Source organism: Motacilla alba, chromosome 2 (genome assembly GCF_015832195.1).
Source record: "Motacilla alba alba isolate MOTALB_02 chromosome 2, Motacilla_alba_V1.0_pri, whole genome shotgun sequence".
In the NCBI taxonomy this organism is placed as follows: Eukaryota; Metazoa; Chordata; class Aves; order Passeriformes; family Motacillidae; genus Motacilla; species Motacilla alba.
In genome coordinates, this window is record NC_052017.1 from 61,005,646 (window position 1) to 61,026,805 (window position 21,160).

Here is a 21,160-nt window from a genome sequence, read left to right on the forward strand (position 1 = left end):
ATTGATGCCCAAGACACAACAGACCAGAAAAAAAAATTGTAATGCCATATTGTTTATATGCTTGCTTTGATTAAAAAACAATAAAACAGACAAATGAAAGCCAGACAGGACCACAGAGAAAACCTCAGCATTTTTTTTAGAGTATTCTTGCAAATTTCTCTGAAGGAAGGTATGTAGTACACCTGCGAGAATACTTGGCAAGGCCATTAAATCCCACCAGTTAATTTGGAGATGGTTCATAGTGAAACACTTCAAATTTCAGAGGTAGCAGAAACTACACAGTAAGTCCAGCCTTACAGCTACAGAGTCAGGGGATGTATCCTGCTTTTTGCATTCCACACCTCACAGAGCACTCAAAGCTGCTCCTGCTGGTGACTCCATAGGGAACATGTTACACCTGAGCTTTGTGATCTGCAGCAGTGTCCAATGGATTTATAAGTGCAGCTTAAGATGTTGGGCTTAAATTTGGAGTCGTTTGTGGTTTTGATGTAAGTCACCTTAAACAGGCTGTAGAATTGTATCTGTGATTAAGAAGCATCATCCAACAGCTGTCAGAGTTTAACTGAGAGCAAGAACAGGTATTTTTTAATGACTGTTCTTTTCCCAACCCACCTCCTGCCCCCAGAAGAGCTCTTTCAGAAAATGGGCTGAATGACACCTGGAGGCAGCAAGTAGACCTGATTTCCAGAACTCAGCTTGAGAAGGTATAGGTGTGGAGGACTCTGTGCAAGTAGGGAGTGGGCTGTCCTTGTTACCAGGGAATAGTGACCTAGATAAAAAATATATCTCATAATTAGCATGGCTCACTGCCTAAGGATGAAAGAGTACACATGGTTTTACTCTCTTCAAACAATTGTCGTGAAGGTTGCCAGAGTTCCTACTAGATGCAGCCCAAATGGTTTAGGAGAAGCATTATAATACATCCCATTATCAATTTTCCTTAAAAAAAAACCAACCCCAAAAAACCCAAACCAAAAACCAAACAGTTAAGGCTTGGACCAACTTCATTCAACTGTAAGGTGTTCTACTCTCCCCAAAACAATAAACATTTTATAGAACTTCATTAGAGATTTATAACTTCAGATCATTATTGTTTTATGATTAAAAAATGAGCGACTTAAGACAAAAAGCTCAACATCCTTAAACTTCATTTCCATTCAATCTCTAATAAATACCATCTGCTGTGTACTTTAGGGATATAATACCCGTCAAAAACTCAGCCGTATTATGAGAACCGGCACCAAGTTGATCTGAAATGCATATTTGAACAGATGTGTTTAAATTACATCTCTCCGTCTATCCACACACATAAATTCAGAATAAGCATGTGTTGATTTAAAATGCATAAAAAAGGGATTTGGAGATGCATCAAAAGTGAACAGCATCTCAGTGGATCAAGGCTCGCATTACTAAAGGTCATCCCTAAAAATAAAGTTTGAATTTATTAAGGGTTGCACCAGGGAACTGTTCTTGGGAACTGACTTAATGTTTGCTGCTCTAAAGCAGCCATTGAAATTACACTAATTTTCTATGACCCTTCACATTTTAGCATTAGAGCTGTCAGGCATGGTCAGAAATAATAGGATTTCAGCCATGAGTAGCAGAGAATATGATATACTTTTTCTCAGTCTGACACAATGCTTATCACCAATACTAAACGTCTTGGGCTCTGAGGACCCATCCACGTCTGTTTCAGTGACAGTCATTTAGCTCTTCACTCTGACACAGAAATCAGGCATATAAAACAAAATGATTAGCATGCCTTTTTGGCATGATGAAACCAAATTAAAAAATTGCAAGCAGGGCTCCATTAACAAATGCTAATTAAAAAAAAATTCAGAACATGTCTTTTCACCAGTCTATAATGTACAGTCCTGCAATGTTTCAGGGACCTTGAAGATAAACATACTGGTCCAGAGGTCCATCTAAACCAGCAATCTACTCCTAGCAATGGGCATCAGAAGTAGCCCATGGAAGCATTTCAGATGTTGAGCCCCCCCTGAATCCCTTCGTCCTTCCAACTGGGTTTTGTCAGAAAAATATTTCTGTTCACCTTCTCAGTGCTCTTCATGATTTTACTGACCTCTGTTCTAGTCCCTCTCAATTAGCATTTTCCAGACTGAAGAGTCCTCAATTTCCTTTGTGTGAAGATCTGCCATACCTCTGATAATCTCTGTTAGTCTTTACAGTAACACTGCTCATTGTAACCTATCCTTTTAAAGAGGGGTGTTGACTGCATGTAACAATACAGGCACAAGAAGATAAAAATCTCCTAAAACAGTTCTAGAATTTAGATAAATGTTCTGCTTTTAATAGTTCTCTTTCAGGTTTGAGTCAATTTGTTTTCTAGTAAGCAGATAGCAAAAAGTAATGGACCTTACAGAAGGTAAGGGACAAGAACGAAATAAGTTTTAGAAAATGAATAAACTAGAAGTGAAAACAAAAAGGCTAAGCACATTTCAAAGATAGGACAAAGTCAGCAACGTGGTGGTAAAGGGGAACTGAAGATGTCAAAGGAGGAGTAGTAGTATGACAAGTTGCAAGACTTTAACAGAAAATGTAAGATTTCTGTCTGAGGTGAAACCAGGAACCTATCAAGATTAAAAAAATGAGGAAATAAAATTGCCAATGGGACAGATTTTTTTTTTTTCCAAGGTGTTGGTTCAAGATCATTTACATTAATAACTTTTGCAGCACAGGGAAAGAGCAGAGAATGGCAAGACATACATTAAAACAAAGATTTTGAAAAAACATGCATGGTTTAAAAGAGTTTCCCCTAAACAGCTGATAGATTTAAAAGAGACACAATTCTTTCATATCACAACCTATACAAACAAATTGACTGGATCTTTTTTCTATCTTACAACTTTGTGAGAAATCATCACACAAAAAGTTCTCCAGTTGCAAACATCAACATGGAAAGGATCAATACTGAAGGAAACAGCAGTTAAAAACATAGTAATGATGTGCACTAAATTTAATGTAATCTCCATTCCATTTTCCATTAAAGTACCAAATGAAACAGAACTTTTACCACACCAGCTGATCACCTAAAACACAGCAGAGCTTATTTGCTACATCCTTATCAACACAGTACTTGCAGAATGTGTTGTTATAATTAAACCTGAGAATCACAGTTTTAACAGAGCAGCAGGCAGGTTGTCTGGGGCAAGGCTTTAGCAGCCATAAGCAGTTTTCCTGAATATTAGCTAGAGGCATTTAAACCATAATTCATGTACTCTAAATAAACAATGCTGCAGTTTTACACCAGACAGTTTTTGATGTACATTCCTATACATTCTTAAATGTGAATTTTTCAGAGCCAGCATCTCTCAAGTATCAAGTATCTGGTAGGTCAAAACTCTTTACTGTCACCTCTCTAAAACTTTTTTTTCCCCCTTTAGAAAGCAATGTATATACAGGAAAGGGGTTGCACAGGGAACTACTACTCCTATCAGCAGTACAAAAAGCAAATTTGAATAATGATAAAAAAATTCTCACTCAGAGTAAGTGTAGTATTTGGCTCAAAATAACAATAACATCCTCCCTACTCCACAAAGATTGAAAGCTGCTATCATGTGACTTCAAAGTTTTTCATTTTTATTTCATGATCCACTGGCAAATGTGGCTATATGGTCTTAACACTTCAGACCAAAGTGTGACACAAGGATTGGGATGTACTCAGAGCACACCATCTCTATAGCTTCAGAACTATATTTTCAGAGGTAACACTTCAGACTCACAAGCAAAGCTATTTCCTTATTAAGTCAAAACCCCTGAGCTTAACTTCAAAGAAATCCAGTGTGCTTTACTAATTAAAGTGTGATAAGATAAAGTTAATTATATTTCAATATAATCATACTTCAATCAGCATAATGCAATATAACTTGGATCACTGAGAAACAGAGAATTTACCTTGCAAGAATAAATTTAAAGAAATTATGAAGTAAATATTTCAAAGGGCATGTATAAAGAATTATTCATTCATTCATTCATGTGAAATTATAATTGAAACAATATTCAGAAAGAACTGGGCATGACTGTTAAGGTAATGGGCATCCCTGGAGTGATAGCACACAACAAACACCGTCTGCAGATCACTGTCTCATCCCATTCATGACATCATCTGATAACAATCTGAATTTAAAGAAATCACACCAGAAAAAATATCCATCTTTATGAGCAAGAACAATTCACTGGGCTAACTGGAAGGTAGCAGAATGGTTGTGAGAAGTACCTGTTTTGTTCTCAGTTATAAGGTATACCCAAGCAGCAGGTGAGTTCAGAATTCAAGAGATTACACAGGATTGGTCCATAAAAATAAAATATTATTCTATGTTTCAGTTAATAAGATACAATTTAAAGCTAAATATTATGGCTCCTCTTCCAAGTGGAGAAATGGGCTTAGTCTGCTATGTAGCTTGCGGACACTAGGCAGAAAAAGGAAAACCACCAGGATATCAGCTCTAAAACAGTTAACAGTTCCTAGTTAACCTCTCAGTTAACAGTTCCTGAACAGCTCTCTAACAGCACCTAGTTAACCTCTCAGAAGAATGGCCTCAACCAGCCAGGTTCTTACATACTTCATGTTGGTCATGTTTTGGTAGCAGCTTCCTTCGTCTAGAATTGCCAGTAATTTAAGAACATTTCTTTGTAAAAGACTGAATCAGTTTAGAATATTGGGGTCAACTGAAGTAATTAAGGCATGCATTCCTTCAAAAGTTTTGAAGGACATTCAGATTCATATATGCACACCAAGCAACACATAGGGGACATCAGTAGGCAAAATCAGGAAAAGAAAAGATGGTATTTTAAATGTAGACTGTTAGCTTGCCCATGACAAAGTTAAAACAATACAAAATCAATGGACACTGTTGCCTCAGGGAAGCTCTTATCCATTCCTCTCTGTTCAGTTCCGCGAACTACTTCACTTTCAGTGAGTCACCACGTTGCAGATACTTTAATACTGACAATTAGGATATCTTACCATATCATTATTAGTGTATATTGTCACAGTCAAAAGCTTTAAATAAAAGAAAGGACTGCTAAATGTGTAGATGTTCAGGTGCCTGTTTTCTGACAGGGTGCACACAGCCACAAATCTTAATCGATTCAAGCAATCCATTCACTTTGCTGCCTAAGGGTAGGGTTACTAAGTGGAAAATTTGAAAAAATTTCAGGAAAACAGAAAAGGAATATTGCATGTCAATATGAGAAGAGGTATTACTAAGTAATAATAGCAAGGCTATTATGAAGTCCAAATAAAATCTAGAACTTTAGAAAAGATAATGAAACCCCAGCTGTTCAAATAAAAGGCTGGAAGGTGGTCACCTGAAATATTTGGGCTTACATTTGTCAAATATCCTCTGTTATGCTGAGCAGCAGACACTACGTAAATGTGTTTCTACATTGTAAAGAAGTAAAATAGCCAGAAAATGAAGCTCTCAAAGTTAACAAATTCATACCGTGGAGAAATAATTAAGGTAACTTGATGTTGTGAGCAGTTACCTGATTTGACCTGCCAGTGACTGAAAGTTAAAAGAGAATTAGCACAAAACTAAAATATGCTGTTATCACTGAAGAATCATCAAAGACAAAATTAAAAGTATGTTTTATGAAGAATTCAAAGATACGACAGCATACCAATTATGGCAACTAAAGCTTTTTTGGCATCATTGAACCATTAACATTGGATAGGTAATGTATGAAAATTGTATTGAGGGAATAAGGTTTCAGTAAATTTAATAGCAGTAGAAGATGAATAAAGATGTAACTGAGATGAGTAACTTCTTTCTCACATATGAATATATGTAATTAGGTAACAGACAGGATCAGTACCAATTGGGTTTAGCAATGTGATTCAAAGCACAGGAGTAATATCTAAAGATTAAGGAAAACAGATTTTTTTCTGTCTTGACATGGTAAGACAGAAAGGCCTGGCACGTGAAGTCCCAGAACCCAAACATAGTCTATGAAGATCCCACAATTAGTAAATTAGGAAGGATATTTACCATTGAAAACTAAATGAGAATCAGGATGGAGCAAGGCAATGGCTCAGGAACTAGCATCAGTCCCCAAAGAACTGGTAAAAGTCAAAAAAAGCAATACTTAAGAAAGAGATAGAAGTGAACTGAAAACCTTCAAAAGCATCATTATGAAAGGACATCAGTGATGTCCTCAGATGGGAATATTAAATCTAATAGTTCTGATAAAGGAAAAAAATCAAAAACTTTTGTCACTCAAGAGATGAGTATAGAAAACAAAGAGAGAGATCTTGATAGCAAGACTGACAGTGATGAAAATAAAAAAAGCTTTTCCTGAGGTTCCCAACATTCTAATCAGAAACTCATATTACAATTTGCAGGGGAAAAGACCTCCCCAAAAGCCAACAAATTTCTGGAGCGGGCTAAAACTGCAGAATTTAATCAAATCAACACAGAGAGAACTGAAAAAAATGTCTCAAATGAACGAAATAAGGTGGTTATAACTACTCAATTTTACAAGCTGAAGACAAGTTTGAATGTAATTGTTACCATGAACTCCTTCTGCTAAAGCCTACTTAAATGTAATGAATAATTTTATAAAATACCCGAAGTATGATACAGAGGGAGTAGAATACAAAAATGGAATCAAATCAATTCAGTGGAAACAGCAGTGTGTGCATTCAGACTGTATCACTGAAACCAATTTTATCAAATCACACAATGTTCCACAATAGCCTTCGGGCATCAGTTAAAGAACCTGGAAAACCTGTCAAATGCCTGCCAGGCACAACAGTGCCCTTTCGGATCTGCAACACCAGCACAAAATATGAAGAATTCTTAGGCATCAAGATCCACAAGGCTGGTGCAAAAACTAAATTCCCAAGCTGAAATCCAATGTCTAGGTATAAGGTGTTGGGCCTAACACAGACACTGGCTCTTCAACCTTGAGAAAAACAGAAGGCGTGGTATAAAAGGAAGTCTGAAGGAAGTGGCAAATTAGGATCACTAAGGATGAAACAGGCTGTATCTCAAACAATTTAAACTCATTTATTATGGAGAGAATATTGAGCAACTGATACAAAACTACCATCTATGTAACAGCATTCTGAAAATGCTTATTCCATGTGGGTGGGAATTTCAGACATGTTTGAAATAGGTAGAAAAACATGGAATAACTTCAGAAATTATTTATTGATTTCACCTTTGAGTCCATTAATGAAAAATATTTCAGCCTTTGTGATCTATTGCAAATCTTTATAATTCACAACACCTCCTTTCCTTCTATTTCAGTGCCAGTGTTGAAGTTTCAGAAATTTTAGTAGGTTGGGTTTTCTTTTCAGCTGAGTAGAAGACATAGTAGTTAAGCATCTCTCTAAAGGTTTTTGTAGGGTTTTACCTTATCAGGAAAAAAAAACATTTGAAAATATTCATTACGTTTTACAGTTCTCACTTTCTTGTATTTTTCTTGTATTTTTCTTCTAGAACATATCCCATTTTTCAGTCTACTAAGTTTCAATGTTAGTATTTCTCCTTCTAGGGAAAAACTGAACCTTCAAAACAGTAACGACAGAAAAAATTGTCATCTGGCTTGCCGTTAACAAAAAATATCAGAGAAGAAATATTCTAAGGAGAAGGTAAAGCCCAGTTATCTACCTATAGACCTGAGAAGATGAGTCACCCACATGTAATCACATGGTGGTGTAAGCAAGCACTGAACTATGATGTGTTTTATGTCAGCAGTATCCAAAGAAACATCCTTCAGGCCCACATCTTTCAGCCAATAGTTCATGTAGTAACAGGAGCAGCCCAGACCTCCTCAGAGTCCACTCATTAGACCTAACCAAGGAGAACAGCTAAATGGAAGGGCTAAACATGCAGACAGCATATCGCAAAGTAAAATCTGTTATGGGCAAGTAAATAATCTCTTTTCCTCAGAGGGACTCCTGCAGTCACTGCAAATAATCTAAGAGTATGGAAAATCTGAAGTCAGGCACATTGTGTCTCTAAATTAACCAAGACTGAAGGAGAGCTATGGCAAATGCAGCTTTTTGCTAGGCACAGTAGCACTTAGCAAACATGTAAGTGGTTTCAAATGTCCACTTCACATATAAAAAATACAAAGGTATGATGCAGAGTGCAGTTGTGTGAGGTTTAACTGAAGGAGCTATTAAAGAAGCAGCAGATGAACCCTATTCATGACTTTGTAACATTCCTCTCATCTACTCTGAGAGCCTGAGGTATCTGCTAACCTGCCTGAACTCTTCATCACCAGATACAAGATGTTCAGGGATTGCTCTTTAGGGCTCTTCTCTAACATTCCTCAACAGAAGGTGAAATGCAGGCAGGATACAAAATAAGCATCTGTAAAGGAAAGCAGGAGGTTTTAGGAGAAAAGCAAGGCACATTGACTTTGCTAAAACAGCTGAATGTTGGATGTCACCTTGGAGAAGGACTTCAGAAAAACTACATGGGTTACCTTGCCTTTATGGAAAACAGAAACAAAAGGAGAATCAGTGATGAGAGCTCAAATCCCTTTTTTCCTTCCAGCTAAAATGCACGCTACCTTCACAGACAAGGATGGTAGTGAACTCCCAAAAGATAATGCAAGGCCTAAAATCCATTGTATATATGCAAAAGCAAACAGAAAGATGCAAGACTTTAAAATCCTGCGCTCCAGAATCACAGCTAATAATTCTAGAACAAACCTGTTTTGGTGATAAAGGCCAATTTGCATTAACTGTGGCAGTCTACAAAGTGCAACAATGGCATCTCAGTATAACCCTGGGCTATGAGCATCTATCAAACTTGCACCATCAAATGGTGCAATGGAAAGGCACCATTTCCCACAGCAAAGACACTTCTTTGGGCCTGCTTCAGGTTTCAGAACTTGGCAGAAAGCTGCACAAGGAGAACACACACCTTGAGGTTATGCCTCACCAAGCCTTCGAGCCTGGCTTTCTGTGGAGGCAATGCAGGTGCTACTGGAGTAACTGAGAACTTGTACTGTGAGTGATTTCCTTCACAAAACAACACACTGAATTTAGGAAGTAAATACTTGGAAGATGCCATTGCGAGTTTCTGGCTCAGGACTCACTTATTAGAAAGATAAGATATTTAGATGAAATGTGTTTTTCCCCTCATAAAGGCATTCTATTTATTTATGAAGGAAGTACATCAGAAAATTAAAACAAACAAACAAACAAAACCCCCAAAAAACCAACCAACCAACCAACCAACCAACCAAAAAACCGAAAAAAAAAAACCCCCAAAACATTCTGGCAAATAAGAAAAGTCACATTTATAACAGGTAATTAAATACATTCTTGGTTCAATGGGGAAAAAACCCAGCAGATCAGAGATCAGAGGACAAACCTCAGGGTAGAAGCTTAAAAAGAAAAGGCTACATTAATACCAAGAATTCATCAAGAGTATTAAAAGAGGGTTTAAACTGGATGTGAAACAAGCTTTTGTTAGACAGAGTTAAAAAGTGAAAGGAGGATGCTCAAAGTTAACTTCTGGATGCTCCAGAAGTCTAATGGAAGGAGCAATTAATTTTTGTGCAAACTCTATGCACGGGATGGGAACATATCCCATAGAGATGCCACATTACAAAAAGAGAATTAAAAATCCCCAGCCACTGTCATTGTACAAACATAATCACTGTTTGAATGCACATTTAGTTCTATCAACAAAACAATTTTTTGTTCTGAAGAATTATTTGAACATTTGCCTTAAGAAAAAAAATGTGTTTATTTGCATTATTAATGAAAACACAGAAATAGTATTTAATCACTTAATGTCATAATTGCTGTACTTCACTTAAATGCTGTCAAGTAAAAGCTGTATTTTGTGAAAACATACATTAAGAAACAGACTTCAGCTTCTTCTATTCTTGTAATGATGAAAACTCTCAAAATACATTACAAATTTGCATTCTGTAGAAAATATAAATAAATTATCTAAGGTAGCCAGCAGCAGAAAAGCATGTTATGATTTACTGCCATTAACTCCATGGGATATTTTAAAGACATAAACAAAGCAGGAATGTAAATCTTAACAAAATCACATCTGATCTTTTATATAAAATTTTAACATTTTTGAAGACAAAAACCAGACAACGAGGACATTCTTATTGTACATCACTCTGAAATACTCTGGCAAAGCACTAACTGTTCTGTTCACTATGTTATGATAAATGGCAATAAGGACTCCTTTTTCTCACAGAAAGGTGTAATAATTTGTGTGGCAAGGTTGTGGTAGTGAGGGACCCTGCAGGGGTAGAGTATGCTACATGGAAAAATACTTCCCTGGTCACAGTTGGGAATCCAGCTGGCTGCCTTGGCCATTTCTAGGGTTGAGTATGTGAGGCAGGTACTCCCCAAACCTTAAGTCAACAGTGTGGGAGCAGTTGTCTCACTGCAGTGGAAAAATTGTGCCAGTCTGTTGTTGAAACCTGAACCCTACAGTCTGTCTGTCTGTCTGTCTCCCTCATTCTGCAGAGTCTAGGAGAGTAGATTTCCGTTCACCAAGCACGGTGGCTAAACACTAACTGTGGGACACACACACACACACACACACACATACAATTTCATCAGCAGCTCTATGATTGACCACACAATCTATTTTTCAGATGCGTGTACCACTTCTGTAGTAAGTTGGAGACTTATGTTGAAGTTTGTCTCAAAAAAAAAATCCTTCAAGGGAGATAAATAACTCAGAGAGATCAGTATTTTTCCATAATACAAAGCTTTTTGTAGAAGACTGATTCAAATCTGTTGGGGTTTGAGATGTCCAAAAGGCATTACCCCAGAGCTGACTGCAAGTCTGTATGGAGCTGTGTTCTGATCTCAAAGCTGCCTCTCCTGCTGAGGGCCATGGCTCCTCCAGAGGTCAGCCAGGGAGGCATCTGACCCAGCAAAACATAAGATAATTCACTTCTATGGCCTCTGGGTTTTGCTAATAAACACTTACTCCAGATTCAAGACAAAATGGCTTACAATCAGCCACTCTAGCTTTCTCTTCTCCTATGGGAAAGGGGTTTGGACATACTATTTTCCAGCTTGAACTAGCATCTGAATTACAATTTTCCAGTAGGTGGACTGGAGAATTTACATTGGCTCTTGTGCCTTTACATACAACCATACTTGCATTACTGTCCTCCTGTTATGAAGCAGTTTAACACCTGTACTTTGTCAATTACTCCTACAAAACAAAATGACAGGTCTACATAATGATGAGGAGCAAAATAGAAAGACAAAAATAAATACAAGTGCATGAGATAAGTGGTTCAGCTGTGGAAAATAAGCTTTCATCTGTTATAGTCAGATATTTGTATTATGCACAAACCTTTTAAGATTTCAGGTCTGTGATTATTTTGCCATGTAAAATTAAGTTTACAACTATAAATTTCATTCTTACTGAAAAAGAGGTGAATCATCAACTCCTGAATACTATTTACAGACCAACATAAGATGCACATGAACACAAAATTGAGCTTAGCCAAAGTAATCTGCACCACTGTCCCCAGATAAATATACAGACAAAACCTCTGGGTAGCAGAATTATCATGCTTCTTGAAGGCAACAACTTTAATTGTATAGCTACACTTTTAAAGAGGTTTAAAAGGCTTTGTATATTTCCATTTTTTTAGTTTTCTTCATTTAAGCAATTTGTGTTTAAAAAAATAACCACTAAAGGTACCAAACAGCTATAGAAATATTGCCTTTTTCATTTCTTCATTCCTTTCAACTTATTTTCCCTGAAAGTTCAACAAATGTCGATTTAATCAGCCCTTACTGGCAGGCCAGCTACCACCTTCATCAAAAACTCCTTTGTGCCACATTGTCCTACGTGATCAGAATAACATGGCTTACAAAATGAATTTATTACCTACTACTATGGCAAAAACGTGAAAAAATACGCACTGAATTGAACAAATACTTTTCTGAAACATATGAAATATGAAAATTTAATACCATCACCAGAATTTTCTGATGCACTTCTGAGCACTATAAGGTGTACACATACCTTGTATTTATATCTGCACATATTTACTATCACATATACATCTTAATATAAGTTTGGATATGCTTAAAACCTCAGGAGCAAATTAAAACTTAGAATTACATGCCAAGTCAATCTGCTATAAAAAACCTGATAGGAATTAAAGTTACTGTTTTAAAAACAAATTAGACTCCCCTCCCCAGGTTCTGTTTCAAGAAAGTGAAACACAATGAAAATAAGTATTCAGGAAAAAGCCAAAGTGATTTTAGTTACTTTGCCTTAAAACACTAGAGAAATATAGTATCCCAATAAGTAAAAACAAGAATTTAGACTCAAAAATATTAAATGTTTAAAACTTATTTCCACTACTGCATTCCTTCCTTATATCCTTACTACAGATTTTATATCATTATTTCCAAAGAACACGTTCACATGCCTTCAGGGGGAAAAGAAAAAAGGAAAAAAAGATACCATCTTCCTACACTGAAGAAACTGAATTGCATGTACTTTACTAATTTCTACTCTATCATCTAACAATACTCCCACATTGGGATTTTACAGAAGAAAACTGCAGATGAGGCTGCCCAGAAAAAGGAGAGCCTAATCATAACTGCATACAGAGAGTATCACTCTAAGCAACTTCACTACTCATATTTAGTAAAAAGAGTAAACCAGATTGTAAGCCAAGTATAATATTCAGATGAAATTGTTTTTACATTTCATCAAAAGGCACATGTCTTCTCTTTCCAGCAACCATTCAAAATGATTCCTCCAAATTTTGGCCAAAGCAGAGCATCACAGTGTTGTGACCTCAAAGGATTTAAATTGCAAATTCCGCATGTGCCCACAAAGTCTGCACTCAGCAAGCTGTGCTCATCCTGAGCACTTTATTTCCCAGGCTTCACTCTCCTGTTCTTACTGTGGGAGTTGAATAGTAACCTGAGAACCAGGAGAAAAAAACTCCAAACTGACCCTCTCATAATGGTTCTCTTATCTCCAGAAAAATATGTGTATTATTTAGAAGAAAATGCTGTAAAATGGGAATACCCATAAGCATGCACATCCTACTTGAACAGGTCAGTATCCAGACCCAAATTGATCCAGAATCCAAAGAGACTTTATATAAAAAACTACAGAGCATAGAAATTTTGAAATCATAGCTTCCTATACAGTATCTTCCCCCAAAATAAACAGGTTGAAGTTACATTTAGTGTCAGCTAATCTTCAAAGTAGTCTGAAAATTTGGAATTCTTTTATGTTAACATCACATGACATGATTAACTTGGGACTTCCGTATTTTTATGTGTACATGCTCACACATGAACTGACAAGATGTACAAACTACAGGATAACTGAGAGTTGACAGCCCAGAAAACTTCAATATTCTTGATGCATCTGGCATGAAACTGTGGCTATGAAACAGTGACTAGTAATTTATAAAGTGGCATAAGATCTAATCCTGTAAACCTGGATTTGGTAAAATGGCAGTAAAGAGATCTTCCATGAACTGACTGAAACCTGAATTACAATCTGTAGAACAGTGAAGACAAAGATTAGGAAGTTGCAGATACTGCCTTCCTGCCTTCCATTCCCTCTCTAGGAAAAGTATATCTCCTTGCTAAAAAGTAAGAGTGCAGTAGCATTAGCTGAGAAAAGGGCAAAGTGCTGTACAGGCCAAAATTGAAAGACTGCCCTCCTAAAATAACATTTAGCTAGGTTGAAATCATGTTACAATTAGTTAGTAAAAAAAAAAAAAGCTATCCCGAAATACCTCCTGAAATCAAATTCTTGTCTCTCCACAGTCAGTTCTAAAGAAAAACATACTTTTGAAATGTAGGTTGATGAATGCTGATGTTCAAAATATCCTAATAAAATTAATGGATCTTCAAGTGTTCAACACCTTTGAAACCTCTTGCCTACTTGCACGTCTTTCCAAGACCTTGTGTATCAAATGCAGGGCAGGAAGGGTTATAAACCTACCAAAGTCCAAATTTAAATTTCAAGACAATAAAAGACAACTAATCCTGTGATAAAAAGGAGCTTGTCCATCAAAAGCTACACCGTGAAGCACTAGGGTCAAGTCTAGACACAAACTTGAATATACCTCTGTACTATGTGATAAAAAACATCAATGTTCTAGCTTTGGGTGCTAATTCAATACCTTTTAAAGGCACTTGATTAATTTAAAACATAAGAAAAAAAAAGAGACACGTTTGGTAAAGTGATTAGTTCAGACTCCAAGAGCAGACAAAAGACAGAGTAGAGAGAAGAGTCTAGAGACTGAGGTATAAAATTACAGATAAGTACCAAATACACTCAGCAATTTCTTAGCAGAGAACGTAATAAGGATTTTAAACAGATGACATTTGCATTTGCAGTAGTCAGACTGACAGAACAGATGTGCTAAAACCCATTAAAAAAAGCCCAAATCTGAAAGCCTTGTCAAGGTTTGTTAGGGACACGATTTGCACGTCTGCAAAATGAGCTCAACAATGTCTTTCTCTGAGAAACAGAAGTGCATTTTGAGAAAGAAAATGAAACACATTCTCATTGTAAAAAAGTGAGGGAGTTGATACAGTCTACTTCATAATTACCTGCATTTTGAAAGTGAGTAGAAAAAGGTATATAAAAATAGTAAATGGTTATTTTAAAATTACTTTTTCATGGCCCTCCGATTCTACTTTCAGTAAATGTCAGGGAAGTAGGGAGCCTTGCTGAAGCCAGCTGTCCCAAAAGGACGGTGTAACACCATCTCTCAATTTGGACAACATCTCTAGTTTCCTGGGACATCAGGCAGTTGTCTGTAACTTGCTGGGCAATTAGATCTTCAGTTTGCACTTGAGTGAATAATTTCCTTCCAAGTTTGTGATTTATTTTACACTGCACACATTTACTACTTTAGGTCCTTTACTGCCTTCTTCCAACCGCAGTAAATATGTATCTACCTATACTGAATTATGTATCTACCTATGCTACAGTAATTATGTACTACCTACGCTGAAAAAATCAAGGCTTGATTACAACTAAAAGTAATGGAGGCTCAGAGAGGCTTTCAAGTAGGTCTGATTTTAATGGAAAAGGGAGAACCAATGGAAAGAAACCCCAGAACTTCTGCCCGACAGAGCTGTGGCTTCTCCGCTGGCAGACCAAGTTCGCTGGCCTTCTGATGATACTGGAAAGCTCCGATGTTTCCAGTCTGAGTTATGAGACAGTCTCAAATGAACAGCAGCAGCCACCCACAATTAATGTTAAGCTCCTATCTCAGGACACAAACAAAAACAAACTGGGAGGAAAACCTAGCTTTTCCTCAGAATTACACTGTTCTCCAAAACAGAAAGGTATAATCTTTCAGTCTAGCTCTAAATTTCCCTACTTTTCTATTTGTCTAGATTTTGGGTTTACAAGTGTCTTACAAAGCAGCAGTAATAGGAGACATAAATATAAACTTTGATGAACATCAGAATCACTTCACAAACCACAAAGGTGAGAGAATATAGTCTGGGCAACAAAAGCAAATTTGGAAAACACATTACCAGTCTAAGGACTTTTTAATGGGTATATATTCACACTGCTGATTATTCAAGCAATTACAGAATATGACATTCAGATCTCAGGTTTCTTTAACTCAAATATATTCCAATTGTTTGCTTTTATCATCAAAAGTAAATTTCAGGGGATTAGGTTTCAGAACTTCAAGATAATTAAAGCTGTCTTGCTCTTTTTGCAACTACAAACATCACCTTTCAGAAATATAATCTATGCTGAATCTTGAAAGTTGAGATCACTTGAAAAACAACTCACATTTTGATATGATGACACCAAAAAGAAGACTTTCTGATAAAAGACTAAATTTGTCTTTGGATTAAATTCACTTAGTAGCAATTTCTAGAAGTCCTGTATTTAGCTGCAAACTCATGCAGGAATCAGTCTTGTGAATAGTGCCTGCAGACGACTCTATTAGTCCCCAGAGACCACAGACCAGGGCACTAGTCCTTACTTAGTCCCATCAGACTCTGCACACCCTCTACATTAATCAACACATCCTCACTTTAGGCTGTCACTCCCGAGAACAGTTTAAAAATAAATTCTCAGGAAATATAACTATGTATCTCTACCTATGTATCTACATCTATCTATAGATTTCCAGATGTATGTAGATCAGCATATCAACTGCTCAACAGCATTTTCCTGAATAGTCAAACTTACTGAAATTTCAGTGCAACAAAGTGCAAAATATGATAGAAGGAATTTATCAAAAAAAAAAAGTATAAAGAAGTTTTCTGTATTTCAGTTTTTCACAGTCTAATGGATTTGCCCTTCTTGCTTTATATTCTGTGCATTTTGCTATTGATCTTCATAGCAAACCAAAAATGTTGGGGAGAGTGGCTCTGAAATAAAAAGAGTTGCATATCAAAAGCCAGAACTAGAACATCAATACTAATTTTTAAAGTTCATTTCTAAATGCTCATGCCTGCAGAGAGTCCCCAAAAAGAGGAAAAATGTGACATTACTAACTTTACAGACACAGAGTGTCAAGAATGCTCCATTCCTTTAAAAAAGAGAGTTTCAATATAGAGAGTACTCTGTCTGGAGTACTCCTGGAGAACTCTCTCTATAAGGCATTCTGAGCTCAGCACGATATTAATAAACCCCCACTCTGAAGAAGATACCTCTGCAGTCACTCATGGCTCTCCAGAGGAAGGAAAAGCTTTTTTTTTTCTTCTTGGAGAGAAAAAGCCCAGAGTGTTATGCTGGCCTGATTGAGAAAAAGATTCAGAAATCAGCTGGTATATCTTTGGGGCTCCAAAACAAAAATTATGACATGGCTGTTTCTTTTCCTTTTTCCTTTCATTTTTACTTGCTGGACTTAATTTTATGTGCTCAGATGTTTGAATGCAAGTTATTAAACACTGATAACCATTAGCATTCCTTGATGCATGGCTTTACTTCTTCACCTGGTCAGCCTATATAATTATTGCTTTAATTAAACTTTTGGTGAAGTTATTATTAGAACACATGTCACATTCTAGAGACAAAACTGACATTTGGAATCTACTGGTAAGTCCTTGTACATTTTGTGTAGGAAGCTTCTAGATGATTTTATGGCCCCAGCAATAGAGAAAGGAGATATAGGGGGTTCTACTTTTGGTTTATTTTACCTTTTTTATAAATGGGAGATAGAAATAATCCCTTTTGGCTATTAAAGTAGTTTAAACACATATTTAATTTTAGCTGTTCTGGCTCTAGGCTCTGGACTTGTCTGCAGCCATGTTAAGTTCTGGTAATTTTTGTGCTGAGATCTTTATGGGAATATCTACATGAGAATGTAATAGCTGGCTGCTGTCACAAGAGTGAAGTCTACGAAGACTCTATGCTCTTAAGGGCAAAGAAAAAACCTTGCTTTTTACAGATGAGCACATGTTCAAATATCCAAAACATTTTCTCTACCTTGCATGGCTTCTTTATCCTGCTGCCATATGGTACAAAGATTTTTCCATCTTAATATCTGGAGACTATTTTCTTACAGGAACTACTAGATAGTTTGGTATTTTCTTAATAAGCAGGATAAATAAAGTTTATTATTCTTTAAAATCAAGACATCAAACCAGTTTTCTTCCTTGTTAAGTTCGCTACAAAAAAGCCCTGGAAAAAGACGTATGACATACATTACTGTATGCTCAGTGACCAGCTGTTTTAAATTTGGGTATTAAGTAATTCACTCTTTGCTGTGTGCAAGAGCTGAATTATTTAATAAATCCCCATATGCCCCAACATGTGCCAACTATCCTGGGTTATCGAAAATCCAGCTGCTGTTATGATAATAGCTTCCAATGCTAAAACTACTGAAGAGAATAATGAATCAACTTCAAGTCAACTAAGACATAAACTGACACAGTTCCACTCAAGATACGTGGGAATACAATACATCTGTTAATTAAAAACTAACACTGATCCACAGTCACATGAAATTTAGTGCCAAAAAATTCATAGGCATTTTTTGTGGTGGAAAATTAATGCAAATCAACCTGTATGAAGACAAGCAGCCCCATTTCCATCAGTTGTCCTAGATGCATAGGAATGTCCTATAAATTACACATTCAGTTTGCAAAACAGATTCAATTGTGTCACGGTTTGCTTTCTTTCTTACATGTTATTATTCCCATGCAGCAATTAGATGACATGTTTTACATAGCCAGACTTCTCAATTTTTCAATTATCACAAAAAAAACTGATTATGAAAGTTGAGTTGGTTTGGTGTACCAGTATTTTAATGCAAGGTAAGAGTCAAAGGTACAATGTTACTGCCTTAAGTCACTGAACAAGCACACAAACAAAGGAAGCCGAAAGAGAAAAAGTAGCCAAACAAGGTGTCAGAAATTATTCTCCAGACACATATTTTTTGGACAATCAGTGCAGAAATATCCATCAAAATATGTCATTTTAAACTTTCTAAAAGCAAAGAAAATAGTTCCTTGGATATGAAATTATTACTTGTAGTTACAAAAGCTTTGCAGGTAGATGTAACTTTCATCTTGGTGTCAGCATAAGCAAATGCATTAGTGATACATTCTTTCATTTCTCACAATTAGCTCTGTTATTAAGGGAAATAATTTTGAAATTAATTTAGAACTCATCAGTCCCCTAAGCTAGATTAGAGTGTTACTATATTGATGCAAATTTACATAAGACATATATACATATTAGGACATAAAATACTTATTAGAACAAACAAACACAAAACCAAGCCATTTACATTTGCTGGAGCTGGATCATCTCTAGTACACAGTGTACAATGCTCCAAAGCCACATTAAAGACAACTTCAGTGACTCCAACTTCAAGCAATCTATAGATAGTAGCTTATGTATAAAACATAATTTAAGAATGTATTTTTAAAAAAAAGATTAGAAATATATTGACAAATTAAAAGCATGTCATGCAGAGATTTAAGATGCTTATAGAAGCTTGAACATAGGGGCCAACCACATCAAGGGGCTTAGAGAAAACTCAAAGACTTTGAAAGCTTAAAGGACCTCATTTTTTTCATACCTTAATTATGAAGTTGCAAATAATTGTGTTTTCAGCCACATGTTCTTGACATTGCAACAAACCCAACACTGTCATTTTCTCAATTATTAGTAGACTTACTTTTCTTTAAGGAAATCCACTACTTGTTTGAAGTCTGCCACACAGTATTCTCTTTTCATGTCCATGAGCACACTGTCAGAGGCTGACTGGACTGGTATGTGCAGAAAAGCATACACTCTTGGATGATTGAGAATCTTGGCCATTTCCTAAGAGTTATTAAAATAAAAAGCAGCTTTAAAGCATTATGACAATAATACAGAAAACTCATACTAATATATGCTGATACTTATATTCAAGTATCAGCAGTAATACTTCTAAAACCCAAATAATACTAAATTGCTCCAGCCCAGTTTGAAACAGTAAGGACAGGTGAAAATATCTGAAAGCAATTTTTTTTTTAGGAGAAATAAGAAGAAAGCGATGAAATCGAATTTCCTTTGAGATAGGGATCACATTCCCCATGTAGTATTGATTACACAATAAAAGAAAATTTCAGAGGCAAAGTATTATGAAAATTGGTGATTTCAGACAGTGGCTGTTTACAGAAGATGGCAAGGGTTAGTTGCTTTCTTGTTGGAATGAAGTAACTTCTCTGATACCAAAATGAGAATGTCTGCAATTGGAACATCCCTAAAGTTGGCCAGTTGCTAATTAAGGAACACCTCATCACTTGCAAACGTGCTCCAGTACTAGTCTGAAATGTTGCCTGTGTTACTTCAGAGAAAAGGACTGAAATTAAAAGTACTTGGCTATAATACGAATTGAATTAATCAGGGGGCAGCTTAAAACTGGAGTGACAGCTTGGAAAGAGCCACAGGATGTGATACATTTTGTACCAATGCAAAAGGTCAGGGAAACAAAAAAGTAAAGGTAAGAGCAAAATGCAAAACCAAACCTCCTAATGAAAGCCAAACCAAATTCCCAAGAGAGGCTTGGCCAGGAGAAGGAATGTGAGACAGACAATAGAATATAGTGGTCCGGTTTCTCTCATTTTTATTATTTAACCAATTAAGGACGTACAGTCAAGCAACAAAGTTTAAGTGCTTTTTAAAGTTGAAACCAACCAGCATTGAGACTGTGTGTAATACGGTACCATACTGCTCCTTAATCTTCGTCCTGCAACAAGTAAGTGAACTTGGACAAAGAACCATATTCCATGAACAACCAGGTCTTCACATATGGTTTTCCCTTTCTCCCTGAGCTCTGGGCACACAGGAAATGGCCTAGCACTGAGCACTGCTTTTGTGCCAGTACATTCTGTGTGCTCCAGTCAGGCTCACACAGGCCATTTCTCCTGTTTTCTCTGATGGCACAGATACTCTGACTGACAACACATACTGCTGCCATATTTACTTTTTAAGATGCAACTATTTACAAATTCTTCCAGACCATTAATCAGCAATATTAGTCACGCATCTAGATTTTCTCTCTGTATTTCTAAAAGGCTGCCCTAGATTGTTCAAAGAGAAGGCAGACATCCTCATGCCTTTTCATTTGCAGGAACTCAGCTTTTAAAAGCACTGATTTTTTAGAACAACAAGAAAAAAAAATGCTCTCTCGATACTCACTTTTCATCTGACAAACAGATGTGTGCAAAACCTGAAACTCTATCAAATCACTTCTGGAAGCAGTTTTGAAAGTTTCTGTCTAAGATCCTATTACATAAATGTCTCAGAGAAGTGGTTACATTATTCAAGGCAACAGCTACTCCATCTCAGGTATGTAAACTCAATTTGATACACAGAATTGCACACAATTTGATACAGAGAAAGGCTGTGTGCAGTGAACCTGGCTCTCAGTGGAAGCTGGAGGTAGCTGGTTTCATGTAAAAAGAGTGAAGAAAAGGCCACCAAGCATCCACACAGATTTTGTGTCCAACTCAAATGGAACTATACTTATCTGTGCCCTTAATAATTGTAGATGTTCAGCTAGAACAATTTTTTAAAATGAAATTGTACAGAACAAGTACCTAAAACTGGGAAACTTTCTTTTTTTTAAGCCTTAGAAGATCTTGTGAATGTAATTTATATGAAGCATCCTCGTAGTCATTTGTGACTTTTCTATTTATCAGTAAACAAATATGTTT

At 36.4% G+C, this 21,160-nt stretch overlaps 1 protein-coding gene across 3 annotated transcripts in view; it reads right to left on the reverse strand.

The window, feature by feature from the left end:
* CDKAL1 (CDK5 regulatory subunit associated protein 1 like 1) overlaps window positions 1-21,160 on the reverse strand; it is a 379,654-nt gene that overhangs the window by 111,566 nt on the left and 246,928 nt on the right. For all 3 annotated transcript variants that reach the window (XM_038130237.1, XM_038130238.1, XM_038130239.1), the window contains one exon: window positions 19,135-19,280. In XM_038130237.1, coding sequence (XP_037986165.1) covers window positions 19,135-19,280 — 146 coding nt within the window. The remainder of the gene's footprint in view (window positions 1-19,134; window positions 19,281-21,160) is intronic.